Source organism: Taudactylus pleione, unplaced genomic scaffold, assembly GCF_031769625.1.
Source record: "Taudactylus pleione unplaced genomic scaffold, aTauple2 ptg000026l, whole genome shotgun sequence".
Classification (NCBI taxonomy): Eukaryota; Metazoa; Chordata; class Amphibia; order Anura; family Myobatrachidae; genus Taudactylus; species Taudactylus pleione.
In genome coordinates, this window is record NW_028284428.1 from 3,925,884 (window position 1) to 3,953,786 (window position 27,903).

Consider the following 27,903-nt stretch of genomic DNA (forward strand, 5'->3'; position numbering starts at 1 on the left):
CATGCATTAATTATATAAATCCCATCATTGTCATGTATAAGAATGCTGGATTGCTGTGCTTGCTTATAACTTAAATAACAGTAATTTCAAAAGAGAGTTGATTGTTGGGGTGCAAGTGTTGGACGATTCAGTGACCAAAACAGCTCAACATGCAAATGTTTTATAATCAAGACAGTCTAATGCATACTTCCCAGAGGGGGCAACCAGGTTGGCTCAGCGGAAGGGCATGGCGTGGGGCATTGTAGGGACTTAACGTGGCATTGGGGGCAGAGCAGTAGGTGTAACCACATGTGCATATTCCAGGATTGTGTTATATGTGTATCGCTTTTAATATCAGCAACTGCAGATAAATCAACTGCATATTTCTAACTGTTGCGTGAGCAGCCAGATGAGAAACCAATTGATTGTTATTAGAATGAGGTTTAATCTTCTAGGATGGAGGCTGTGGCATAGGGGCTGATCTCTTGATTAAGCCTGCTTATTGTGTCACTGTTTTAGTTTATTTAAGAGCTTGGGATGTAAGTCAAAGCCTTATTGTTCCAGTCTTCCCACCCTCCCTCCTTTGTGTAACTGTCAGTTTGATGGTTTATCATTGCCTATTTTGCATCAGGAAAGAACGGTGGGTCACCATTCCAGGTGCAATTATTTAAGTTTGGATCGGCTCCCTTCCTCCCGGATGGGTAGTCAAGTTAGATAGCCAAGTGGACATCTTTGTTGTTTTAAAGTTGTGTTATAGTTGTATCTGTGCACTTTGGCCGGTATCCGCCTGCAATGGTGGTTATTGTGGATTGTGCTGATTCTGGCTTTCCTGTCTTTGCCACCAAACTTTTCCCTTTATTATATATTTAAATAAATAAATAGCTAACATTTTTTTTTTCTGCCAACTGTATGTCTTTATTTCATATTCTTATATTGTATTTGATAAGTGATTTGTGCACACGACAGTTACACCACTATAGATGCACTGTAAATGCTTACAACTCTGCATTGCCTGTATTTGTGTATGTTCAGTTGCAGATGTGCAGTGTGAAAATACACAAGATACGCTCAACTTAGTGACAGGCCCATACTGTGCTAAAATAATGTCATATTAAGTGTATGTGTATCATTTTAAATGCATTATTTCTAATCCAACCTATACTGATATGAAAATGTTGATATTGTAATAATCCAACCAGTGTGTAGGGGACCAAACAGAGAAACACTTTGTCTTACCTAATACTGTATAACACGTTTCCATTTTTAAAAATCCTCAGTAGTTTGTTGTCAGTAGTGACATCATGGAAGTTTGCCCCCTTTTCATTAGCAAAAAATAAATCCGGTTTCCAAATAGAATCCAACATAGAAGGATCCAAATCCAAGGAGTCATCAGGGTATTCACTATAAGACAGTCGTGGGTCATTCCATTGCTGCCTCAAAAATATGTTCACTCTGTAGTCCTAGAAAAGTGGTGGGTAAATAGTTAATTTTTCTACTTAAAGTGAAATTTTCATCTCTTCACTACCATAGGGTCTGCATTATTTTATAAAACTATGCAGGTGCCTTTGGCAGTACACATATGTTAAGAGGTAGTGCAGTTATTAAAATATTCTTCCAAAAATACCATTTAAACAAAACATACTGTAGTATGGTCCATAACACAAGCTTTACAATTTTTTTTTCACATTTCAATTTAAATTTTGTGTCAAATAAATATATACATCTATTAAATGTCTATAAGTTAGTAAAATAATACATTTTATATTATACTGTATTAAATATTATATAATGTAATATAATAAGTTCTATTCATTGGTAAAGCTATAGTTATTGAACAACAACTACCAGGCTATTGGTGATCATAGCCATATATGTTTCCCAATGTATTTAGAGTGTGCACTCACACACCACATTGGCAGCCTCAACCCCTACTAAAAGCATCTCGTCCTTGCTATTCCCGGCTTTCAGGGAAGATGTGTGTTGCACATACAGATCAGAGTTACCTTGGAGGGGAAGTCTTGTTTCAACATCAGCTCTTCACTAAAGCCACGCCCCAGCAAAGGGGCAAAGATTCCCCAGACACAGAGAGATACAACACAGTTCAGATGCAATCTAACAACAATATTTATTCCACATTCTGGTGTTATAATTGGAACATTATCAGCTAGTGTTGAGTAACACTAGTGAATCAGCTTCCCTCTGAACTTGGGCAAAGTCAGGTATGATAACAACTGCCGGCTCCATTTGGTAAGTGTAAGTGACTCTGGATGCAACCTAATCTGTTTTTGCTTTTTGCTGTTTCCTCAAACTCATTCCTGTATGTAGTCCCACTGCCGAGTTCTGGAGCCGTCTTTCTCCCTTTCACCTTCATGTGCAGATCACCCAGGACCTCCTTGTCCAGCACTGCCTCAGCTGTAACAGTCACTAACTGTCCTCTCTGTAACGGTCACTTCAGGCTGTGCATTTCAGATGAGCCTATTGAATTTTGAGGCAGTAGTTCATTATGGCTGCAGCGGCCTGAGCAGTGCCGGCAAACCAATGAATTGGTACCTTGCAGTTGCAGGATACCACAGACATAGCCTCAGTTTGCATCCAAAATGGCAGATGTGAAACTGTTGCATCCGAATAGAGCAGTCTCACATTGGCCATCTGGGATTGAAAATAAAGCTGCCTCTTCCCTGGGAGCCTGCAACAGTGAGGAGGAGACAACAGCAGTAACTGCTGCCTCAGTATTTATGTCCAGGAGAGTTGGGGGGGAGTTGGTAGGGTGTATAATGTATGTGGGTTAAGCCTGTTCTCCAGCCGTGGTGGCCTAGAACCAGCATTTAGACAAGCAGAATATTTCTGCACTAACAAAACTAAGGCAGGGATTTGCAGCAAGTTGCAGACAAATAAATTTTTCATAGCAAGAAGTTTCATCTGATTAAGGACAGAGTTGCATTAGCTGTGCCTATTATATAAACTTTGATATAATATTACCACGGACAATGTCAGTTATGGTCCAATAGATCCAGCTGGTTGCAGTGTGCTTCTAGTGTCCATTCTGGACGTTTATGCAATGAGGGGAAGATTTATTAAACCGTGGAGACAGATAAAGTACCAACAAAATAGCTCATAACTGTCATTTTTCAAACACAGCCAATAAAATGACAGTTAGAAGCTGATTGGTTGGTACTTTATCTCTTTTCACTTTATCCCTCTCTAAGGTATGATACATCTCCCCTTAATTCTTAAGGGGATATTTATCAAAAATGTTGAGAGATAAAATGGAGAGAGATAAAGTGCCAACCAATCAGCTTCTGTCATTTTTGTAGCACAGTCTGTAAAGTGACAGCTAGGAGCAGATTGGTTGGTACTTCATCTCCATGCACTTTATCTCTCTCCAAGGCTTAGTACATAGAACTTTCTCCACTTTATCTCTCTCCAAGATATGATAAATCTACCCCTATGTACAGTACTGATAACACAGACCTCATAGTGATCTGTTGATCACCATTCATTATATAATACTCATTTTCTAGTGCCCACGGTGATAATTACAGATCTTGTTCCTATATTGGGGCTACTAAAGTTACTTGCAGAGCTCACAGTTCATGGTAATCTTTTTCACTTGACTCATAATCACCTTTCATTATTATTCATTTTTTATTATTTTCACAATATAATGGCCTTGAGACTTAGGAGCTCATTCAGACACGCTCGCTAGTTACGTTCGCTCGCTCCTTGCGTATGCAAATCCAGCACATGCCCAGTAAGGCAGGCGATTGCATGCCAAGGCATTAGTACACCCACTATGTCATGGCGTGCGGTCACTTTGTGTATGCAGACGCCCACCAGCCATTCTTAAGACGCCCACTTGCGCACGTCATCTTCTGGAAGTGCATGAAAACATTGGTACATCGAGCACCATTGATGCGATCACAGTGCTTAAGGTTGCCTTTACCCTGCCGCAAGCACAGCGATCACTTCAGAGTGAAATCCCACCAAGTGATGTGCACTATGATGCTGTCTTTTAATTATACACGCCTCTGAAACGGCATTGAGACACTCAGGCACGCCTGCGTTCGCACCTCAACTTCCAGTGGTCAGCCCCTGTCACCACCCACAAACAGCCTCTCCTGTCAATGACTCTACTGGGTAGTCTATACGCAGTGAGCAAATGCATGCCGATCTCTTGCATTGGTTTGCGCACGTGCATTGCGATGCATACGCATGAGCAGATAGTGACTATCGGCCAGCTACGAGCGTTTGCATCTTAGCGAATGGGTCTGAATCAGCCCCTTAGCCCAGTGGCCAGAGGTGAGTGTATTCATGGACTGGAAGTTAGTGGACATAACAGAGAACAGTTGTGGCAGAACTACTGTAGCGCTGTCGGTTTGTTTTCCATAAAAAAAAGATTTTGATGATTATTTAGATTCTAAAGTGGACAATACAATTATTGAGATACTTAGGGGAAAATATTATTTATCTAGATATGAAAGAGGGCAATACTGTGTAAATACTAAAGGGGGCAATACTATTTATTTACATACTAAAGTGGTTAAATACTAGTATTTTTATAACAAAGGAGGAACTATTATTCATATATTAAAGGGGGCCATACTAATTATCACATTGTATTTATTTCCTAATTAGGACACCACAATTTATTTGTCTACAAAATGGGCCACAGATATATATGTATTTATTTACTAAAAGGGGCAACACTTACTTGTAATTTAGGACTGATATAAAACAGCAAAAAGTTAATTGGTATTCTTTGATATTACCCTGTTTAAAATATTTATTTTTATGTTATTGGTCATACTTATAGCACATAAACATTTAATGGAGAATGAACCAAAATACATGTATATATACAGTAGCAGTATTATTCCTAAAATAAAACTGTAGAAAATGTATAATTTAATATCGGTGTAGAGGGGCCTAATAGTAACCAATAGAAACAAATGTCAGTTTTAATTTGTTAATAAAAAACTACAATTATAAAAATAATAAATAAATACACTGAAATTTTAACAAGCAAAAAAATAATTTGACACAATTTCAACTGCAATTTTTTTTAAACAAACCTGAGGAGTATCACTATGTTTATAGTGTATATAAATGCCGTTATAAAGCAGCATTAGCAAATGCCACAACACAACAGACTGTATTTGAGTGCATTCTAGCAATACACAACAAATAACCATAATTAATTTGATATGAACAAATTATGCATTACAGTTTTGGGAACAATGGTGTTGCAATGAGTTGATGGGTTTTTAAATGCCCTCCATATGCCATATGGTATGTAGATCAGTGAAAATTAGACACAGTTATCCCAGTAATGCCAAAACAGTTCAATCAAATCAGTGTATCCTGTTCTTGTTCCTAAGCTTGGAAAGTACAGGCTTCATTGAACTCTGATGTAAAGCGAGGATTTCTGTTCCAAATTATTCCTACAGTATGTCCATATGGAATTGCTGGCTTGTTATGACTTGCCGTTTGAACATAGAAAATGTCTGTGGGTGTCTTTGTGTGTGTGTGTTTTCTAATAGCCATCAAAAATTGTTGTAAATAGAGCAAAGGATTTTCATAAATGTGAGCATAAATAGCAAGTGAAGCCAGTGTATTCAAATTTATATGTGAAAGTTGGTATATTGCTGGGTATGTAGTCATTATGTGCACATTCAGAATGTTGACACCAGGATGTGGACATGGTCTGAATGTCGACATGGTCAAAATGTTGACAGTAAAGATGTTGGCATTCACAATATCAACATGGACTTACAGTCGACTTTCAACAGTCACAATGATGACAGTTAATGTTAGGCTCTGGATAAGGTCAGGGTTAGGGCTCTAACACTAGAAAAATGTTATGTCGACATGCACAATGTTGACATTATGACCATATGGACATTCTGACCATCTCAACATTGTGCATGTCAACATAATGTTTATATTGACATTCTGAATGTCTACATTCATGCCATGTTGACATTCTTGTGTCGACATAACATACTGCACCCATATTATTGAGCTGATTTAAGTACATGTAAAAGGCTGAAGTATTTATACTTAAATAAACCGCTAAATAAAATCCGCTAAATAAAATCCCTAAACCGAACCCCCCCTTCCCGCACCCTAAACCCAACCCTCCCGGGGGGTCCCTAACCCTAACCTTCCCCCCGGCAGCGCCTAACCCTAACCCCCCCTTCCCCTAGCCTAAACCTAACCCTCCCCAGGGGGGTGCCAGCTTACCTTCATTTGGTAAACCATCTGTCGGGATTCGGTCGTCGGGCTAAATATAGGCGTCGGGATTTTTTAGACGCCTATCATTAGTCCCTAAGGTTCTGTCAGACAGCTTCCTGGGCGTCGGTATTCTGACTACATCCCATTACAAGATACTTAGGTGTTCAATAACTAAGCAGGCAGACTTTGAGTGACAACTTTCAAACTGAATGCGCAGAAATGGAACTGTAACATTGCTCTAAGGCTATTGCAGGAAAACAGAACAAATGGTCATAAATATTCAGTCAGTTCTGACCACACGAAATGTCAATGTCCCCACTGCCCTTGCAGCATCCAGCCAAAATATCTCCCAATACTGGGCTTATGGAAGTTATTAGTTCAATGATTATAAAGTTAAAGCCAGAATCACACTTGAAATGATCTACTGTGTGTTTTGTGTGCCTTCTAGGTATTTCTTAAGATATATATGTTTCTGAAATGAAACTTTTGCACAGGTACTAGTTACAGTAAAATAGTTCCACCAAAAATTTTTATAAAGGGGATATTCTGCCTTCTGGCTTTATAATCTAATATCTTATTTACAGATATAAGGAGAGAAGTACAGATGTGTGTATTGTATCAATTTGCATGCAGTTACACCCACAGTCGCACACAGAATATAAGCATGACGCATATCATTTTAATTAGCAGAAGCTGCTTCTGCATCCTATTCACATTGCTTTGTGCATAAGACGCATTTGAAGGTAAAGAGTCACACTGAAAGATGCCCAGCACTACCGAGTCACGTCATGGCATGGCGCAACTAGAAGGGCTGTTTAATGTGCAAGGAAGTAAGATGTACGTTGACACATCTGTACTAAGCCTTGGAGGAAAATAAAGTGGAGGGAGATAAAGTACCAACCAATCGGCTCCTAACTGTCAAGTAAAGTGACAGGAGCTGATTGGTTGGTACTTTACCTCTTCACATTTTCTTTCTCCAACGCTGAGTACATCTACCTCTTGTTGAAATTTACATTACCCCCTTGGAAAATAGTTTACTAATGTTTGTAGAAGAAAAGGGAAATCAATACAGTTTGTCATCTTTAAATGGCATAAGAGATGTATGTGAGCAGGATGACCAATCACAAGCTTGTGATTGGTCCACTCCTCTCATAACCAAGTTGTGAGAGAAATAGCAGAGCCCACCTGGGGATAATGGCTGTATGGAGCAACTCAGGGGCTATAGTAAGGTGGAGGGGTCATGTTAATATTTTCCTAGGTAATAGTGCATCTTACAGTAGGTAAGGGATGTTAAATCTGTAACTGTGCCTCCAAATTGAAAACTTTGGGAATCACCCTTGACAAAATGATGGTTCTGGCCATAGCCTGTGAAACAGACATGGCATGTATTTTATGATTTTTCCATCTGGAATGTTTGAATTCATGATGGAATAGTTACGACTGGATGGCGAGTTAATTATAATTGTGCATCTCATTTAGGGGCCCACTTATCAACGAGTTTTATCATAAGCAAACTTGTTGCGTATGATAATGGTGATCCAGCCAATCAGCTTTTAACTGTCATCTGTTTGAATAATGACAGTTAGGAGCTGATGGCTTGGCACCATTTATTATATGCAACGAGTTTTAAAACTTATTGCATACGATAAAATGCGTTGATAAGTGTGCCCCTTTATGGACAATATCTTCTCCCTTGTCTTCTCATCCACCCATTTATGCATAGTGGGCAAATAATTGCCTAGTAAACCTGACATTGGCTTACAATTTTTTTTATCTGCCACTTGGTCGTCAGCTGTTAAAAACTCCTATGAAAGTCACCACTGACCTTAAAGCTGTAACAGGGCAATAATTATAGATTAATTATCAGTTGCTGGTATCGTGAATCCTTAAATAGCACTGAAACTATACATTTTCATTTTAATGAAATGCAGCACTTTGTTTGAGACTCTTGAGTTTGCGATATTTTGATTCTTGTTTGTGTCTTCCTATCCCTATAGTGACACATTAGCTGTGTAATTAGATTGCCTGTCACCCTGCAAAAAGTCATGTCACTTGCAGGAAATGTGCCTGAAAACCTATAATCAAACACAGCGCTCTGATATGTTTTATGCACCATGTTTTTGTTGGTAATCAGAAAGATCATTACATTTTGGAGCAAAATGAAATTTGTTACATTATACATATTATCCTTATGTTTCACAGTAGGGGCTCACGGAATGAACAGTATTGTCATTATGATTGCTGTGCTTAGTTTTTTTTTAACTTAATGATGCATTTTCTTTTTTTTTTTCCAATGACAGGAGAAAAGCTGTAATTTATAATAAAGCTGTGTTATGTGATCAGTTTGCAGTTGCTGCATCTGGAGAGGTGAGTGGGGGGTTTTGGTAGGAAAAAACACAGGGCTAATGTAGAACGTTGATGAAGATATATAGCAGTGAAAGAGAGAAGGTGTAAAAATATTAAATTAAATTCAAATAATATTAAAATTTTTAGGAAATCTCTAGTGGTTATACATACTGCACACAATGCAAAAGGTGGGTGTAAAAGGGGTATGACCACTTTGGAGCGTGGTATGCTTTGTTCTCACACCACTCTTTTTGAACCTCCCATTTTGCTCTTAAAGTGCAGAACACAGGCTTCATCTGATTTAATCTCCACTGGCTGTGTGTACTCAGGGGACCCAAGAGGCTAGAATGGCATCTCCCGGCCCTTACCCATTATTTGCTAAGGTGAGTGGCGATACACAATTACTGATAACAAATATCATACACCATGACACCATGAAAATAGACAAAGTGCTTTGTAGCACCACTAAGTAAAGTAAAACAAAAGTCATTGGATGCTGCATGTCTCTACTCTGTAGTGCTACTGTTCTCAAATACTAAAAATGCTTTGATCACTTGTAAACTGAAATTTTGGATTCATCCTTTCCATCTTCAAATAATTTAGGTGACTATAGCCTATTCCTATAAATAATGTTGTGTGAAGATTTCATCATTTACAATTGCAATAAAAAGTAAAAAAATGTTATAGCTTCTGCTATAAAAGTCATTATTTTTTAGTTCAACTGGTAGTGCTACAAAGTGTTTTTTTCTATTTTCTTGGCTCATTTGTTCCCATTACATTTAGATATTACATGCACTGAAACAGAGCATTCAATCAGCAATAAGCTTTTATCTGCCTAGTGCACATTAGTCAATGAAAGCAAGTTTCTGATTGGTTACTATGGTTTAGTCCAAATATTGCACCTCACTGTTAATAAATAAGCACCAAACAAAATGTGAATAAATACAATAAGCTTTACATATGTAATATAATGTGTAATAAAGTATACAATTAACTTAACCAGCACATGCTAGCAATGTAGTTTGGTTGCGTGTAGTTGTTTTAGCAGTGCTAATAAGATGCGCATTATGAGCGAATAAGATGCTTGGTGCCGCTGAAACGCACTGGCCCTGGAATGCAGAGTGGGGTTATTAGGAGTGATTCGAGTCACAGTCTATGAGGACATATCTATATGTTGTAGGTATGGTAGTATGATTTGTAAACCTTTTTTGAGATTCTCTAGAAATAGGCACCAAAATGTATATTGGGTGTTTTTAACACACAACATAGGCAATTAAGGAAATACACCCCAACATGTATTATGCTACTTCAGCAATGTATATAAATCCTCATGTGTGTAGTTGATATGCTGGTTAATACATGGCAGGGCCTACAAATGATAAAGTAGCGTAACTGTCATGGTCAATATTCCATGATTTTCTGCTTCCATACTGCCAGAACATTGCTATCACCGCAACAAAATTATCCATATCTAGTTACAATTGTGGACAGGCTATGATATTCAGAGGCATAACTAGACTTTTTGATGCCCTGTGCCAGTAAGAACATTGGCGCCTCCCTCCATTTTTCAAATAGGGACATTAAGATAGTGCACCAGAAAAAGAGCCATGGCCTCATGGGGAAGGGCCATGGAAGAGATTGGGGAGGCCAGGAGATGCTGGGGATAAAAGAAGAGGAAGCTACAAGTGAGAATGATAATAAACAGGAAAATTGACGGGCCCAAACAGCACCCCCTGCCATGCGGTGCCCTGTGCCATGGCACAGGTCACACAACTCTAGTTACGGCCCTGATGATATTAAACTACAAGTGTTGTGACTAATTTTGGATCTTTGGTTTTGTGCTGGTATTCACTTACTGGTAGTTTAAATGACCTTAAACAAAATGGACCTAAATGTTTGTGTAGTACGGAACTCAGGCTTTATTCAGAGGCGGCCGTACAGTCTACGACCGCACGGCCGCCTCGATGTTTGTCTAGTGCGCATGCGCACGAGGGAGCCAGCTCCTTCATGCGCATGCGTGAGACCTGCTACGACCGACAGCGCCAGTCGTAGCGAGTCTCTTTCCAAAGGGGGCGAGCTGTCGATGTTGATTGACAGCTCGCCCCGTTTGGAAGACGGGCCGGGGGGGTGGCAGCCCAAACGGAGGCGTTCCCATGGGAACGCCTGCCGTTTGGGGGAGGCCCATCACTAGTGATGTCAGTGGAGAGCTTCCGGCTCTGACAGAGCCGGAAGCTCTCTGGGGCTTACGACAAGTGAGACCCTACCCTAGGGTCTCGTCGTAAGCCCCGATGGTCGCGATGGTCAATGACCATCGCGACCATCACCCTAGCGGTCGTTAGAGCTGTGGGTGTTAACCCACAGCCTAACGACAGAAACAGAGGCGACCGGTCAGGATGCAAGCGGCCGCCCAGTTTCTGAGCGACCGCTTGCATCCTCCGACCGCCTCTGAATGAGGGCCTCAAAGTGTAAGTGTAAGCTCAGAGATTTGGGGACTGCTGTAAATAATGGAGGTGTACAAATACATATTAATAATATATTTTCCTATATATTTAATTCCCAAAAACAGAAACATAATTTTTATTTTCAAATGGTCAACCGAACAATCCATATTGGTTAATCAGGATATTATATTTTTTTGTTAAGTTACTTTGCTCAGTGCAGTTGTACATTTTTGTGAAAATTAAGTATGTTTTCTTCTTTAATGTTGCATTTTAATAGTGAATTTTGTTCAAGTACAGTACTGTAACATCTGAAACTAAAAAGTATATAATATGTACACTTTTTTATAGATAGGATAAAGCTATTCTTAAAACAGTTACTTTATACAAAAAAAAAATAAAGTACTGGATCATTAGCTGCATATGCATAGTTATTATTTTTTTGGTGCAACAGAAAATGATTGATAGTGAATGCAGCATGGAATTAATTAAGATATTTATTTTGATTATGAAAAGCTAATATTTTTCTGCTGTGTAGGAAATTTTTTTTTTTGTGAATGCTATTATAAAGCTAACAGCTGTAGATGTATACAGACATCACTAATACCCCTTTTACACTTGCTCCAATAACTCGGGTTTTTGCACATGAACTCGAAGCAATCCAGGTTATCGTGCAGTGTGAAAGGGCCAGGTTGAAATAAGCTGAGTCGAGCGACCCAGCATTTCAACCCTGGTCACAAGAAGGTCTGAACGTGTGTTCAACCCTGCTTGTGATGCAGTGTGAACGGGCAACCCGGGTAAATGCGTACCGGGTCCCGTTCTCTGCATAGAAAAAGCCGGTTCTAGGAGATGAGATAATCTCCAAGCACCAGCTCACCACGTGATGCTGATGACATCATCGACCCTGCATTAGTGCCAGGTCGGGCCACCAGTCTGGTGCAACCCTGCAGTCAGATGGAAAGTGGTATAAATTAGGCCCTTGTGGTTGATAATGTTAATCTCTTAAATTATAAAATAAAATAAACTTTTAACAAAATAAAAAAAAGAAAATAAATCACGTAAATATGTGGGATAAATTCTGCAACATTCAGCATCTGTTTGTAGTGCATTGTTGTGCCCACGTTTTTCATTTTTTATCGACCAGTCATTTTATGAACCCTTTGTGGTTTGCCTACATTGTTTCGTGGTTTACTATATCCTCTATATAAGAGGGCCCATGCACCATGCATTTCTAAGGCCAATTCCTAGTTCAGCTGATAACTGGGTCGGACTAGGAATCGGTGAGTCTGGGATTTCTAGCATGTAGTATTTAGCTGATCACCTGAGAAATCACCTATCATTGGAGTCTGCTGATCAGCAAATTGCATCGGCATCGGAGAATGGAGATTTGCCCACTAGATGTATGGCCTGCCTGCGACTGGATGGAAAAACATTGCAAATGTAGCACAAAAAAAGTCTAAATTCTAAGCAGTGGTGGCTCCAGAGGTGGGGCTGCAGTGCAGTCCAAAATTTAAATAGGGGAACCACAAAAACTGTCCTTTGAAATGCTGACAAACATTGCCAGCTAGCAGTTGGTGTGGCTCCCTTATTTGAATTTTGGACTATGTTGCAGCCCCACCTCTGGAGCTGCCACTGATTCTAAGTCTATACAGGCCATCATGCCTTTGGTTATTTCTTGGTGGGACGAGGGTATTACTGTATATTAAAGTGCAAATGCTGAATGGGGTGTATTGACTAGTAAGACTTAATAGATGAGCCACAAAACTCTTTTTCTACTGTAGTTCAGTAATGGGCTCAGCCTTCAGAATATGGGCGTTGCATACATAACCACATAGAGTCACTGTTTTCCCTTGCACACTAATGCAGGATCTCTGGAGCTGTATGCTTTGTGCCCCATAATCTGCAACTATCCATTTTATTAATGTGGCCTGTGGTATCTTACCTGCAAACTAGTGCTAATATTTGGCAATATACAATGAATAATCCAGGCGCCAGGTGGGGTTTATAGACTATGCTCTGCTGATAATAATAGCTGCACACCCAAAAAGAGGTTTTGCCAACCCTCTTACAACACACATATAGGAAAAAAGAAATAGTGGGTGAGGCTTGTCAATCACAACAGATGGATATATATATATATATATATATATTTATATATGTTTTTTTATCTTTAACAGTAATAATAAATGCTCAGCATTAAATGGGATCACTAATATTACATTAATAGGAGCATATATTCATCAAGATAGAGAGCACATAAAAACCATATATAAAAATAGCATTTACTGTATATGGCAGGCATCCAATATTAGAGCAATAAATATATGTTCCAGTTACATACACTGGGACATTGTGAGTACTTAGAGAGCTGAGGCTCCTGACGGCATGCTGTGGTATAAGCCGCCACATATCGCTACAAATTTATTAACATTATCCGGTCATTGGAAACAAGTATGATACAGTTGCTGATTTGAACTATGTGGATTTTATAATGGCAAGAATTAGTACATTACACCAGTACCGCTACTGGACGCTCTATGGGACAGTGAGATTCCATATATTTATTGCTCTAATATTGGATGCCTGCCATATAATTGCTATTTTGATATATGGTTTTTATGTGCTTTCTATCTTGATGAATATATACTCCTATTAATGTAATATTATTGACCCCATATTTGGGAGATTTTTAATGCTGAGCATTTATCACTGTTTTGAATTTATCCATCTGTTGTGATTGACAAGCGCCACCCACTATTCCTTTTTCATAATATTTGTCAATACAGCATGCTGCTATCAGTAGCAACCTGTTGCATTGACTATTTACTCCTTCAGTTGTACTCACTCTGTTTGCTGGGGTAAAGGTGGCCAATAATGAGTCACGGGATGGGTACGGGATGCCGGCGCTAGGGATCCCTGCGGTCTGAATCCTGACACCGGCATCCTGACAGAGTTAGGATGCTGACACTTGTTGGTAGGTATCTTAACCCTCCTCCCCTCCCTACCCTAACCCTACCTCTCTAGTGCCTGAACCTAACCTCTCCCCTTAGTGCCTAAACTGAACCCTCCCCTCTTAGTGCCTAGTGCCTAAACCTAACCCCTAACCATAACCCTCCCTCCAAGCCTGTTACTTACCTTTGGGATTCTGGCGGTCAGGATTCCAACGCCATCTGACAGGTGTTGGGGATTCCGGTGCCGGCATTCTGAGCACTGGAATCCCTGTGCTTGGGATATTGACAGCATCCCATGAGTCACTATTCACTACAAGCTGAAACTTTGAACCTCAGATAACCTCACTGCTCTTGTCATAAGACAAACAAAACATTTTATACTCATGTTCAGTCCTACAGACTCTGTGTGCAGGGTCGCCGAGAGGGGGGGGGGTACTCTTTATTGCATATGGCACGTGGCATTGCCTTTCCGATTTGACCATGCCTCCATTACCCAGGCCTGTCACCCCTCTCGATGTCCCTCTTTGTGCGTCATACTACCATACATACTATACAGTTATATAACATCCCTATATCTACTGTAGCTAGAAAGAGCTGACCAAAACAAAGCAAAAAATAAATAAAAGCTTAAAAATTTGTAATATAATCATTATGTGATAGCTCTAAAACTAAAATGCTAACAGCAACTATTATTTAAATTACTCTGCCTAAAATGTATTTCTAACATTTATTTAACTACCCTCACTAATATCCCCCATAAACATTAAAAAATTAGACTGAACACACAAAAAATAATAATTTTCTTTTTTGTCTTTTAAGGTATAAAACTAACTACATAAGAACTTATACCTTACAATTAACTTGTTACAGCAGTGGTTCCCCAACTTTTTTGAATCACGGCACCATAGTGAATTGGCATTGTTTCCAGAGCACCCCTAAGCCAAAAGTTTGTTATTGAGAAATTCAGAAAAAAATGTAGTGAAGTAGCAAAGTGAAGTAAATTGTGCTTACCTTTTATTCTTAGGTTTGGTTATATAGTGGTGGAGAGGTTTGTGCTTCTGTTTGTTCACATATTTACATTACATTGACCATAAAAAAATTTGATTTGGTGCTGGACCACCAACCTGAGGTACCCCTGCAAGTGTCCCAAGGCACCCCAGGGTGCCGCGGTATACAGTTTGGGAACCACTGTGTTACAGTAATGCCAACAACTATATAAGAAAAACTTAACAGCCAGAGCTGTATGTCAAATTAAAGGTTAATAGACAGAGGACAGAAATAAAATTTACAATTTGTTGTCAACTACACAGTTGCAAGCACTTTTCTGTATTACACACAATATGCAGATTACATAGCTCACATTACTATGAAAAATAACAAGTGGCTTATGTCATGTGATCACAGCATTATTGTACACACACCCAATAATACTATACTGTATAGTAAAGTTCAGCAGTATTTTTTTTAAATAAGATGCTTTCTAGAACATGACATATTTTCAAAAAGAAGGCAGAAGGATTAAACAGTGACATAAGGAAGTTTTTTTCTATGCAAAAGTGTGAGGGATCCATATAATAGCCTGCCAGCATTTGCAGTGGGAACCCATCAGCTAAATAAATTAACAATATATATATATATATATATATATATATATATATATATATATATATATATATATAACAAATATATTGTTATTGTTAAGATATAGATACCCCCACCCCTTAAATAGAAAACAAAATGCAAGGGCATATTTGGTGTACCATTATGTTCTGTTCTGCCATAAAATTATTTGCATGCTCTAATCCACTGTAAATGTGACGTGAAAAGGTTGAAAAATTTATATTTTTAATTAAATGTCTTCATTTATTTTATTTTGCCTGTGGCTGAAGAAGCAATATTCCATGTCCCACTCATATTACTGAATTAAAATAATTCAAAGGAAATTCTCTTCTTTGTGCTGGAGAATAACCTAGCCAAATAATTTTTCTTACTGACTAATTCTAGAGAAATAATATGAAAATGAACTCTACTTAGAAATATAATATATTGTCCTATTAAATAGAAAATAAAAAATAAAATGAAAGGTGTAAAATTCCAAATGGTATTCCTGAATTTGTAGTAACACAATCAACTATTATTCAAAAGTGACATGAATGACAATGGACATGTTATGCTGTGAATTCAAAGATGTATTTACTGTAAAATAATAGTCATTTAGTCTATAATGAAAACAACATAACATTAAAATAAAATTGTTTCAGAACCATTTTCACATATCATAACCATGCTGTAACCAATAGTGAACAATCAGATGTTATGCTACAGAAGTCTACTAGAACATGGTTATTAACATTTTGGCCATAATCTAACAGATTTAATCAGCATGATGTTTAGTGTTTTTAACCTTATGATATTCTGATATATAATATATTATTTTTATAAAGCTATTTTGAACTACCATTGATTAATTTAATGATCTATCATACTTAATAGTACTGGGTATTTCCAAACATTCCACTAATTAATATTACTTTTTAGGTTAAACAGTACTGTATACGTAATGGGTACATAACAATAAAGTATAGTTAAAACCCAGTATTATGTTTTTCAAGGGACCAGGAAATGGCAAAAAAAATTAAAATAGGGAAAAAAGTTTAAAGCACCCCAAATATCAAGTAAAACTTGGACAAGGCCATTTGCAATTGACTACAGGGGTTTATTGTGTTATCGATCCAAAATGTCTACACATAGTGAACCTAAATACACATCTGTACAGTCATATAAAAGTTGGATGCAAAACATGTAATTTACTGTACTCAGCAAATATCTTATATATATATATAATGTATGTAGGAGTTTAGCCCTTATAGTTTAGGTTAAGAGAAATCAGGACACAACAATGTATTTCATTCACATCTCTTTATACCTTGAAAATGTCCACAGATGTGAAAAAAATGCATCGCTGTATCCCGATTTTTATACAACTGAACTACAAGTGTTTAAACTCCTACATTTAGTGAGTGAGATTCACTTTGACATACGGGAGGAAGATCCCTATACGGAACTACAATAAGTGCACACATCCACCGTTTCTTCCAGTGGCTCCGAGGACTGCCCAGTAAGTTCGGCGGCAGCAGGCAACCACCAGCGTATGCTGAGAGACAGGTAATAAAAGCCACCAGCTGCTAAAATATTCAGGGGCCGTAAAAGACTCTTTTGTTCCAGATTTTATTAGGGTACGCTATACATATACTATCCTCCTCTAAATATGGGATAGCTTTCTGTTTAGTGCGCTCTATTATTAGTTTGTATGTGACCTACCATCTATAAGACAGGTCATATGAATCCTATTGATATGCTACAGTTTCTAATTTTTGGAACTATTTTTGCTAGTTAGTATCAACCTACAAGATACTTTATTTCTCTGGATAATTCAGTAATAGTTCAACATAAGGATTGATACTTGCTTACAAAGTACGCATTTTGAATCAAAGGACTATTTAAAACGGACCAACAAATATTTTTCCTTGTTTTTTATACCTAATATGTTTTTTAAAATGTTTTTATATGATATGTGATCTTTTATGTAACTTATTGAGTCAATTAAATTTATTTTAATAATCTATTAGCTTCCATTTTTTGTATTTGCGTGTGTATATGTAAAGCATTTGTTTACACATGTATGTGAATTTACACATATACATATAAACATCCTCAGGTTGATTTTTCTTCTGGGGTTGCAAATTTCCCCTTTTTTGAAACAGCTGCAGGTTGTACCTCCTTCGGTGATATTAGTGCTAATAGCCGAGGTTTTTTTATTTTGTTATCCCCTCTGAGAGATAGGAGGTACAGGTGAGAGATATGTGTGTGCGTGTGTGTGTGTGGGGGGGGGGATGGTGCTGTAAATCAACTGGTTGTGTTCCTGCCCATGCTCTGCAATACCATGCTTAAGCCCCAAGACCAACCTCTTCACTGGAGAAGTGGGCAGAATCTGGGAAGCTGATTCACTCTCCCAGGTGTGTAGGTGTCTTGCAAATATGTCTTACAGCATCATACATTTTCTGTATATGTATGTAGCTATCACAGCAGGCAAAGCAAACAAGCAACATACATGTGGCATTTTTCTGTGATTTATGCAGTTACTGTACAAACAACCTGTCATTAACTGCTTTGACTTACAGTATAAGCAATTTGCTGTTGTTCTCTTCCCAATTAGTGTTTGGTAAGTGCATAGAAAATGAAATAGGTCACTTAGCGACCAGAATAAGAAATGAGTGAAGTTCTTTGCAAGAATACGTCTGGAGGCCAATAGTTATATTGTCTAATATACTTCATTATGCCCTCTCCATGGTTTTAGTTACCACTGTATTCTATCCAAAATAAACATATTAAGCAGATTAATATAACTAATTCAGTCTTTTTCAGGTCATTATGAATATATATTTATAATATGCAAATAGGGAAACAATTAATATACAATATCCCCCAAAGTAATTATGTACAAAGTGGATTGTGCATTGCTTCCACATGTATGCCCCCTAGGCCCAGACACTCATACTGGCCTGTAATTTTCTGTATATGGATAGATAAATATTAACAAATAAATACATGCATATAGATTGAAAAGATTAAAGTTAATCTTGGTCTTAAAATAATTTTACATGAATGTATGAATATTTTTATGAAATGGTAACTGAAGCAGTTTGCTGGAATACACACAGGGAAACAGGTAAAAGTTTAAATTAACCTTATAGCATACAATATATTTTATTTAACCATCATATTAATGTAAGCCCTGGGCCTGAACAAAAAACACTGCACTTCCAGTAACTAATGAAGGTCAATATCTGTTTGGTTGCTATGGGCTAAAGCATTAGCCGTAGAAAAATGTTAGATTTAGTTTTTTGCAAACACAAACATCACAACAAGATGCTGAATTTTATGCACCATATTATTGATTGTTAAATTAATAATTAGGTATTAAAGTCTATTTTATTAAGTATTCTATATTTTGTCCATAATTCTCGGGTTGTGGTTTTTACTGGGGATTTGAATTATTATTTCCATGTTTCTTTCTGTGTTTAGGAACATTCTGTATAACAGGTTTCCAGATAAAAGACAATATACAGTACACAACATTTTGTAGGTTCACAACACACAGTGCTACAATGATTCACTTTATATACAGACCACAGTTTTGTTTTGTAAAAAAAAAAGCTGTGATACATATTAAAATAATGCAGAAACAATCTACATTTTTCAAATGGTGCAAATGTATCTCAAGTATGAAAATATCTTAGGTCTTTGTTACCTAGAAAAATGTGTCTCCTTGGAACTCAGTGGGGGAGAGGTATAAAACCTTGAAGGTTAGGGGCCTATGTACTAAACCAACCAATCAGCTCCTGTCACTTTATAGGCTGTGTTTGTAAAATGACAGTTAGGAGCTGATTGGTTGATATTTTATCTCCATCCACTTTATCTCTTTCCAAGGCTTAGTACAGTGGCATCCCTCTCCGCGGTGACACACGGTGCAGGGAGGGCTGGCGTGTGTGTGGCAAAAGGGGGGTGGCCTCATCGGCAGGGGAGTGGCCTCATGGGAAGGGGACGTGGCCTTGCAGCCAAACCCCTATTCTCATCATCAAGGGGGTGGTGGGTGTCGGAGGTGCGGTCTGCCCTGTGTGTAGTGCCGTCTCCCTCACTGTGACTGGAGCCAAGTCCTGGACTTAATGCTGCAGTGCAGCACCTGGCTCCTGTCACTTAGAGGGAGTTGGCACCTTGGTGTCACCCCTCGGCGGGTGACACCTGGGTGCTACCCACACCCACCTTGTGACGTCACTAAGTACATAGAGCCTTTAAAGTGAAGAAGTTGCTCATAGCAACCAATGAGATTCTTACTGTAATTTTATAGACTGTGCTACATAAATGATAGCTACAGTGGCGGAACTAGCGGCGATGCAGCCGGTGCCTTGCAGTGGGGCCTGCTGTGGTGCAGGGGTCCATAGCTGCCTGTATCCAACAGCGCTGCTGCACCCACCGCCAGTGTCCCCCAGGCCCCACAATATTTAAGTGTAGTACGGACCGCAGTGAGAGCGGTCCACACTACACAGTAACAAACACACCACCGCCAGCGCCGGCAGTGTGTTATAGCTGCCAATGAGAGTCAGACAGACTCATTGGCTGCTGTGTCCATGGAGAGAGCCGGGCTGGAGCTCACTCATGAGCTCCGCTTTCCGGCTCCCGCAGTGGGTGATGGGAGAGATGTCATGACATCTCTCCCATCGTGCAGTGCGGAAGCACAGAGGAGCTGATCGTGGCGGGCGCAGGAACGGGATTCAGGTTAAGTGTGTTTTTGTTTTTTTGAGTGCGTGTTTGTCTTATATATGTAGGGGGGCCACTACTGGGGGCACTGTATAAGGGGTACTGCATAGGGGAACCACTACTGGGGGCACTGTATATGGGACACTACTGGGGGCACTGTATAAGGGGCACTACTGGGACCACTACTGGGGGCACCGTATAAGGGGCACTGCATAGGAGGGACCACTAATGGGGGCACTGCATATTGGGGACTACTACTGGGGGCACTGCATAGTGGGGACCATTTCTGGGGGCACTGTATAAGGGGAACTACTTGGAGCACTGCATAGGGGGGACCACTACTGGGGGCGCTGTATAAGGGGCACTACTGAGGACACTGTATAAGGGGCACTACTGGGGGCACTGTATATGGGTCACTACTGGGGACACTGCATAGGGGGACCACTACTGAGGGCACTGCATAGGTGTGCCCAAAGCATATTTTTGCAACTGGGCCCACCACTATCTAGTTCCGCCACTGGATAGCTAGAAACTGTTTGGAATCTATGGACTTCTACAATTTATATCTCTCAAAGGTTTGATATATCCCCCCAAGAGATACACGGAAATATTCCCATACATAGGACACAATTTCACTGTTTGATAAACCTAGATATCTGTGCATGAGCATGTGCATTTTGGGATATGCAATAAAATGCAATGAGAGGACTATAAAGTAATGCAAGCATTGGAAGCGCGTACATTTAATCACATTGAATGTCATCCTGCAAAGATGGTGACATGCTAGCTCTGTATTTGATTGCTTTTCTGGGTCTAATATATTCTGAGCTGAAATGCTAAAACGGAATTTTGATGTACAGGGATTTTTTATTTCAAAATTCTGATTACTTTTTCTTAATTATTATCATTAAATTTTATTTATAAGGCACCACAAGTGGTCCGCAGTGCCGTACAGTATGATTAATTGACTCATACTGTAATAATATATGTTTGTCATTTGAAGGGGACATTTATGACAAATATATCCCACACACGGGCAATAGTTACGGGAAATGTAAATATTTTTTAACATGCTGTCTCTGGTTTAACAGGCTTACAGTATAAACAGTTAAATTATTTGTCTTTTTTTTTAAAATTTAACCAGTCTTTTTTTTTTAAGACTAGTATATATCTGAAGCGTACACAGACATGTCCATCTTCTTGGCAGGGTATTTTCAATGTCCAGTCCCACTCACCATTGTGGTTTCAGCTATTGAACCAAAGCTGTTGATAAATATGTTGCAGGTAACATTTACAGGAGGACCTGTAAGTTAAAACAATAGACAAAAGAAAGAAAAAAACAAATGACAATTTGTGTTCAATAAATACATTCATTGTCACCTGGCTTTAGCCAGTGCAGAACAGCACTTACCATTGTGGTCTCTGTGACTGATCCAAAACTGTTTATAAAAATATTGCATGTAACGTTTACTGGAGGACCTGCGAAATGCAATAAGAACGTTGCAGTACATACGGAGGCAAATAAGGAATGACTCTGATCTGTACAAACTGGTACAGATTCGGAGGTAACCAAAAGGAAGTAAAGAATATTTCGCAAACAAGCAAATGTTTAGCCAGCTAAAAACATGACATGGGAAAATGCAGCGTACAATGCTGATAATGTTTGTAATGCAAAGGTAAATGTGAAAGCTTTAACCATCTAATACAAGCATCTTTTTAACAAGCGCATGAACATTTTATGCCACTGTGCCTTACAATCTAGTTATAAATATGATCAGAGTAGGCTCTGGAATCCGCAGGCAACACATAATGACACAAACAGTAATGGAAGAAGCAAAATACATTTGTAAATGTATTTAGTGTAAAAAGAAATGGAATGACACAGATGGCTAGTCCATGACACACACAGTCACTCTGAATATCAATTTGAAATGCAAGGCTTACAGTCCAGAATATACACTATTGTAGATTTTGTCAACAATGTTTTTCTTACTATAACTTTCAAACAAAGGGATTTAATTAGCTGTGATGTGCTATATATGTCATTCTGGCACATTGTGAGACCCCTACATTGCTGATTTTACCTTGCTTCAACAAAGGTGTGCAGGAAAATCAAAGATGTACAGTACAGTAGTATCTGATCCAATCAGAGTCAGACTAAGACCCCATGGGCCCTAAGCAACATACTGCTTTGGGCCCCCTTCCCATCTCCATTTGTCAAAAAAAAAACCAATGTACAGTAACAATGTGGTAGGACAATACCCATAGGGCCGTAGGCGGCATCCTAGGTTGCCTTATGGATAATCTGGCTTTGACTGTAGTGAACAAATATGTGTACAGACGTACATTGCAGCTTTTAATCGCGGCATATCACCCCTAATTGAGTTAAACTCAAAGAAACCAGATAAACTTGTAATTTATAAATGAATGGAGAAACCAAATATAATATTGATCGTTTTATGATTTGACACAGGTTTTTGCATATCATATTTTTACTTCGTCAGTCTATAGCTATTTTTTTTTTTTTTAGTGCCAAATATGTAGAAAAGATATATATTTTTATTATTTTAGTGAATCTGGGCCTGATTCAGAGCTGGACGCTATTTGCGCTTGCTCGTTCAGAGAAAGGGTCCGGCTATTTAAATTGAGCGCTCGCTCTTTGCGGTCTGTTGACGCCTCTATGTCTGAGCGAGCGAAACATGCGCTCGCTATTTTGTAAAGACGCCCCCTGGCCGCTCGCATCCTACGTCATCTCCGCTATTTATTTGATTAATCGAGTACATCGAAAGGCGTCTGAACTGCTCGCAGTGCTTGTGGTAGGTTTATCCTACCGCAATCATGGAACAGTTCAGGCTAAGAGACAACCAAGTGACGTGGCCGATGACGCAGCTTTGTTAATTATGCACACCCTTAAAACGCCTGTTTTGACCGTCTGGCACGCCTGCGTTCGGATCTCCACTCCCCGTTTTCAAGCACCTTCCCCTGTTACCACCCACAAACGCCTCATCCTGTCACTCAAATTAGCAGGCACTCGCTATTTTGCGAGCGCTCGATTTGGTTGGCGCATGCGCATTACGACCCATACGCATGCGCAGATGTGCGAACATCGCTCGGAGCGAACGAGCAGCCGCTTGCGATATGAATCAGGCCCTCTGTTCATATCATAAATCTAAAGTGAAACAAAAGAAACTTTCTGAATTAAGAATTTCCAGTGACATTCAGTACAGTAAATATCAGACTGGGGGAAAACCAAGGCACATGGGGCTCTACATATATGGAAAATGAATGTGAAAGTCATGAAACAAAACACTGTGATGATATTAGGCATCAGGTATATCGGTGGCTGGCAGGTGGACAGCAGGATTACGAGCGGAGATTGCCCTTTTTCAGGAGACGTTAATAGCGTTAATCTAATTTGGCCTAATTGGTTAATTTGGGTACTCCATATTGTTCGGAGGGGCAGTGTGTATATATAGGGTCCTTATATCGTGTAATAGTGCAAGGTGAGAACATTTTATTACATGATCATAATAAGTGTATAGCACTATGTTACTAATGTTTACTGGTTGGTTGTGACGAGACCCATACGTAGTTTCTGTATTTACCAGTTTCGCTTCCATCTAAATTAGTATTGTTGTTTTTAGATGTGCCATCTTTACTTCTATATGATTATGTTACGATATTTGTATGTTGTAATATGCCTTTGATTACTAATATTTGGTTACTTGTTACATGGTTGCTTGTCGGGGGAGTCACGTGGTGTGCGTCGATTGTGGTGATGTCATCTTCCGCGGCCGGATACAGCGGGAGGGGTGACGATGACCACGCTGTAGAAACGCCGCTAATTGTCCACCTGGTGATTGGTGATGGGATACTTAAGGTACGTGTTTTTTGTATGTTTTGAATTTTCTGAAGACAGTTATAAAAAACTGAAACGTCATTCTGCCTGTATCACCTCTGTATACTTCAATATTGGTCCGTGAGTGCCGCACCTTCTGCTCTATATATATATATATATATATATATATATATATATATACACTGTATATATATATATATATATATATATATATCACAATGTTTTTAACATATATTATGACAAAAAAACAATTAATTAAATAATTATTATAATGTAAAACTGACAAGAATTTCAAATGTACTATAATAATTTTATTGTTAGTCTTAAATACTATTTTTTTTATAACCGTTTATTTTTGGTCATTATTTCAAATATTGCTTTTTATATCCTGTTCTTCTTTAAATTGTTACATTCAGCTTGGTTTTACCTATGTACCTCACTCTTCTAGCCTAGTACCAGCAAATGTGCTAAGATGCTCCATTTAGTTTAAGTCACCTTAAAGCTACTGAATAAATTGACACATAGAAAATTGTCACTATGATATTGTATGTGTAATTTCTGCCTTATTTGTTGAAAACAAATTTTAGAAAACTGTAGTCTAATGTATATTAAAATCATAATTGCTGTAATATTTATCCATGTGAAATTCTACTAAATTAACTATAATGCAGTTCACCTAACTGCTGGGACCTAGAACAGAGCACTGGATATTTTGATAAAGTTTATTTAAACTTTATAGAATTCTATTAAATAACACTTAAGAAAATGTGTCACTTATATTATAAGTTAAGATCAATGTGCACACCATCACAATATAAAGCTAACTTTTAGTAGAATTATTTAGTATGTTTAAGAAGTACATTTTTAAAAACAACTGATAACAATCTGTAATTTGAAAAATTATTTATCATCTGCTCTATTAACTGTATGTATGAACAGTTTATATAACACTTGTATTTTATACTGTAGATGTTACAAGATGTCCCTAATATTAGTTGCTGTGTCAAACTAATAAATGGATACCACGTGAATTTTTACTATTAGCAGCATCATAGGACATGTCTTCCACGTACTCACAGAAAATGTTCTGTTTGACAGTATACCCAGTAGCCATTTTTATAAATTGTATTTATTATTGTATTAGGATTTATTCTCTTTTTATATTTCAGGTTTTATTTTTTTATGTAATAGAAGATGTTTACAAATGTAAAAGATGTAATCAAGTTTTTTTTCCAACTACCCAATTATTATTACTTTATAGAATAATCCAAATATAAGAAAAACTACATATTTTGATTAATAGAGTAATACAAGTACAGGTGATAGTCAATTAAATGAGGCAAAAGGCGCTTATTGAATGTCAGTCAAACAGGGCTGAACCCTATCCTGCTACCATTAAAATATAATGAAAGTAGAGGATTATAGCACAGGATGCCCACAAGGTTTTTAATACACCAGATTTCACCATTTCAACATAACTTATACATATAAGTACAGCTGTACAGTAGCTTGTACTAATATACAGAGTTTTAAGTTTCACACATACTGTGAATGCACCGCACTGTGCCTGCGCTGTGATCACATTGCAATTACACACGCACAGAGGAATCCATCGCTAAGTGAGTGACAGACTGCCAGTGTTTGGGGGTGGTAATGGGGAGTCTCAAAAACGCAGGTGTGCTTGTCCGTTTAAACGCCGTTACATGGGCGTGCATAAATTAGCCACTGCGATTGCATATGCAGCTCTGCATGTCAGAAGAGCACCCAAGGTTGCAGCTGGTGAGACCTTCCGCAAGGGTAAGATGGCTGCCGATGTGCTTTGATGTTACCGATGTTTATGTAGGTATGTGTCATCGCACGCAAGTAAGAAGGCAGCAGTGGGCATCTTTATGCTCAGGTGATCTTTGCTAACATCAGCATATTTTCACAGCTATGTTGCATACGAAAACGCAGTTGCAATCAAATTAGCGTCCATCTCTGAATCTCTGAATCAGGCCCACAGTTCGTCTAGTTCTCTGAATATTGATATTCAATTATAGAAACCCTTTTTAAAAGATCATACAGTAAAGCAAATATGAGCTGATAGTCACACGTGTGGTTTACAAAAATTGCATAATTTACAAACACATTAATGTTTTCTTTCATTTCACAAGAAAAAATAGAGGTTATTAAAAGGAATAACAGAATTAGGGGTATATTTACTAAAGTGAGAGTTTTTAGAAGTGGAAATGTTGTCCATAGGGAATCGGTATGATGTACCGCTGGACCAATGCCCGGCGGTTGGAATCTCGACACAAGCAGCCCGGCAGAGGAGGAAATCCTGATCGTGCTAAGGTAAGTATAAACTAACGTAATTTCCCCCCCTATCCCTAACCCTCCCTTTGGGGTGCCTAACCCTAAGTCCCCCCCGGGGGTGCCTAACCCTAACCCCCCCTTCCCCTAGCCTAACCCTAACCTCTCGGGGGGGGTGCCTAACCCTAAGTCCCTCCCGGGAACCCTAAACCTAACCCTCCTACCCCTTGACTATCCGCGCTCGGCGCCCGGCGTCCCTTCAATCGGGATGCCAGGCGCCGGTCACCCGGCGTCGGTAATATGACAGGCGTCTAGATTTAGACGCCTGTCATTTAACCCTCGCCGAGATTAAGCAGTCGGGAAGCCGGCTGTCGGGATTAGGTCTGCCGGGTTCCCGACTGCATACCGTCCATAGCAACCAATCAGATTCTAGCTACTATATTCTAGAAGGTTCTAGTTAAATGTTAAGTAGAATCTGGTTGGTTGCTATGTGCAACATCTCCATTTCTAAAAACTTTCATATACCCTCAAATGTGTGAAAAGGTATTTCCCACTCTCTGACCAATCAGCGCGGCCCCATTCATTCTGAAGGAAAGTGCACCAGGGCTCCTGAATGGAGTAGTCACATTGGTTTATTGCTTTGCAAATATTGTGGATGTACATGGACTGAAGAGGACCGCCTGCTATAGTGTCACAAAACATAGCAGGTGACACTATAGTCTGGTAGTGAAAAATAGGGGGGGGGACCTTGCCATTTTCGCCTTATTATTTACTACCAGACTAGGCTTAAAAACTATGGCCTGGTTATGAAATTGCAGGAGATCAACAGAGGGGTCTGTACATGCATTCAAACCTCAGAAGGATTACAGGGGGATTGCAGCGGGACCGAGGTGGGTTTGCAGCAAGACAGGGGTTTAGAAACCACATGGTTATATCGAAGGTCAAAATCATCTTTAGTCAATACTGATTTTAGCTTTAATACCACACAGCAGATAACTTAACCAGGTGCTGGTTTATTAACCAGATAGAAACAGGTAACATAGGACACAGAGTTAATACAGGTACTGGCTGTAGATGGTACTCCAGATGTAGCCTGTAGCATATAGGGTATACTAGGTGTTGTAGTGCATTGTGTTATATGTGTACACACACACTGTAGACTGACAGCAGGAGGTCTACTGTACTGTGTGGTGGTACAAGACAATGGCAGTCTTTGTAGGGCTTCCCATGGAGAGTGTAATTCAGGGTAATGTCCGGTCATACAGGATGCTAAGGAGGAAAGATACGTGGTGGTGCCGTGCATGGGCATAAGATGCATATCGGAGACCAGGCCTCCATGGAGACTCTCGAGCCACTAGGTCCTAGTGCCTAGCAGCTGCAAGTCTAAAGGGAACAGAGGCTGCACAGAGCGCTCCTCTAACAAATTCATCTTGCCTTAGTGTCCAGCTGCTTCCATTTGTTAGCTACAAAACTTCTGCATCAAACT

General features: G+C 39.0%; 1 protein-coding gene across 3 annotated transcripts in view; it reads right to left on the minus strand.

Annotated features, from left to right (window-relative positions):
• GLRA2 (glycine receptor alpha 2) overlaps positions 1 to 27,903 on the minus strand; it is a 292,434-nt gene that overhangs the window by 219,493 nt on the left and 45,038 nt on the right. For 2 of the 3 annotated variants that reach the window (XM_088451591.1, XM_088451589.1), the window contains exons 3-4: positions 21,502 to 21,569; positions 1,216 to 1,439 (exon numbers count right to left, since the gene is read on the minus strand). In XM_088451591.1, coding sequence (XP_088307717.1) covers positions 1,216 to 1,439; positions 21,502 to 21,569 — 292 coding nt within the window. Of the gene's footprint in view, positions 1 to 1,215; positions 1,440 to 1,883; positions 1,935 to 21,501; positions 21,570 to 27,903 lie in introns of those variants that run through there. The other variant, XM_088451590.1, reaches the window with a different exon arrangement.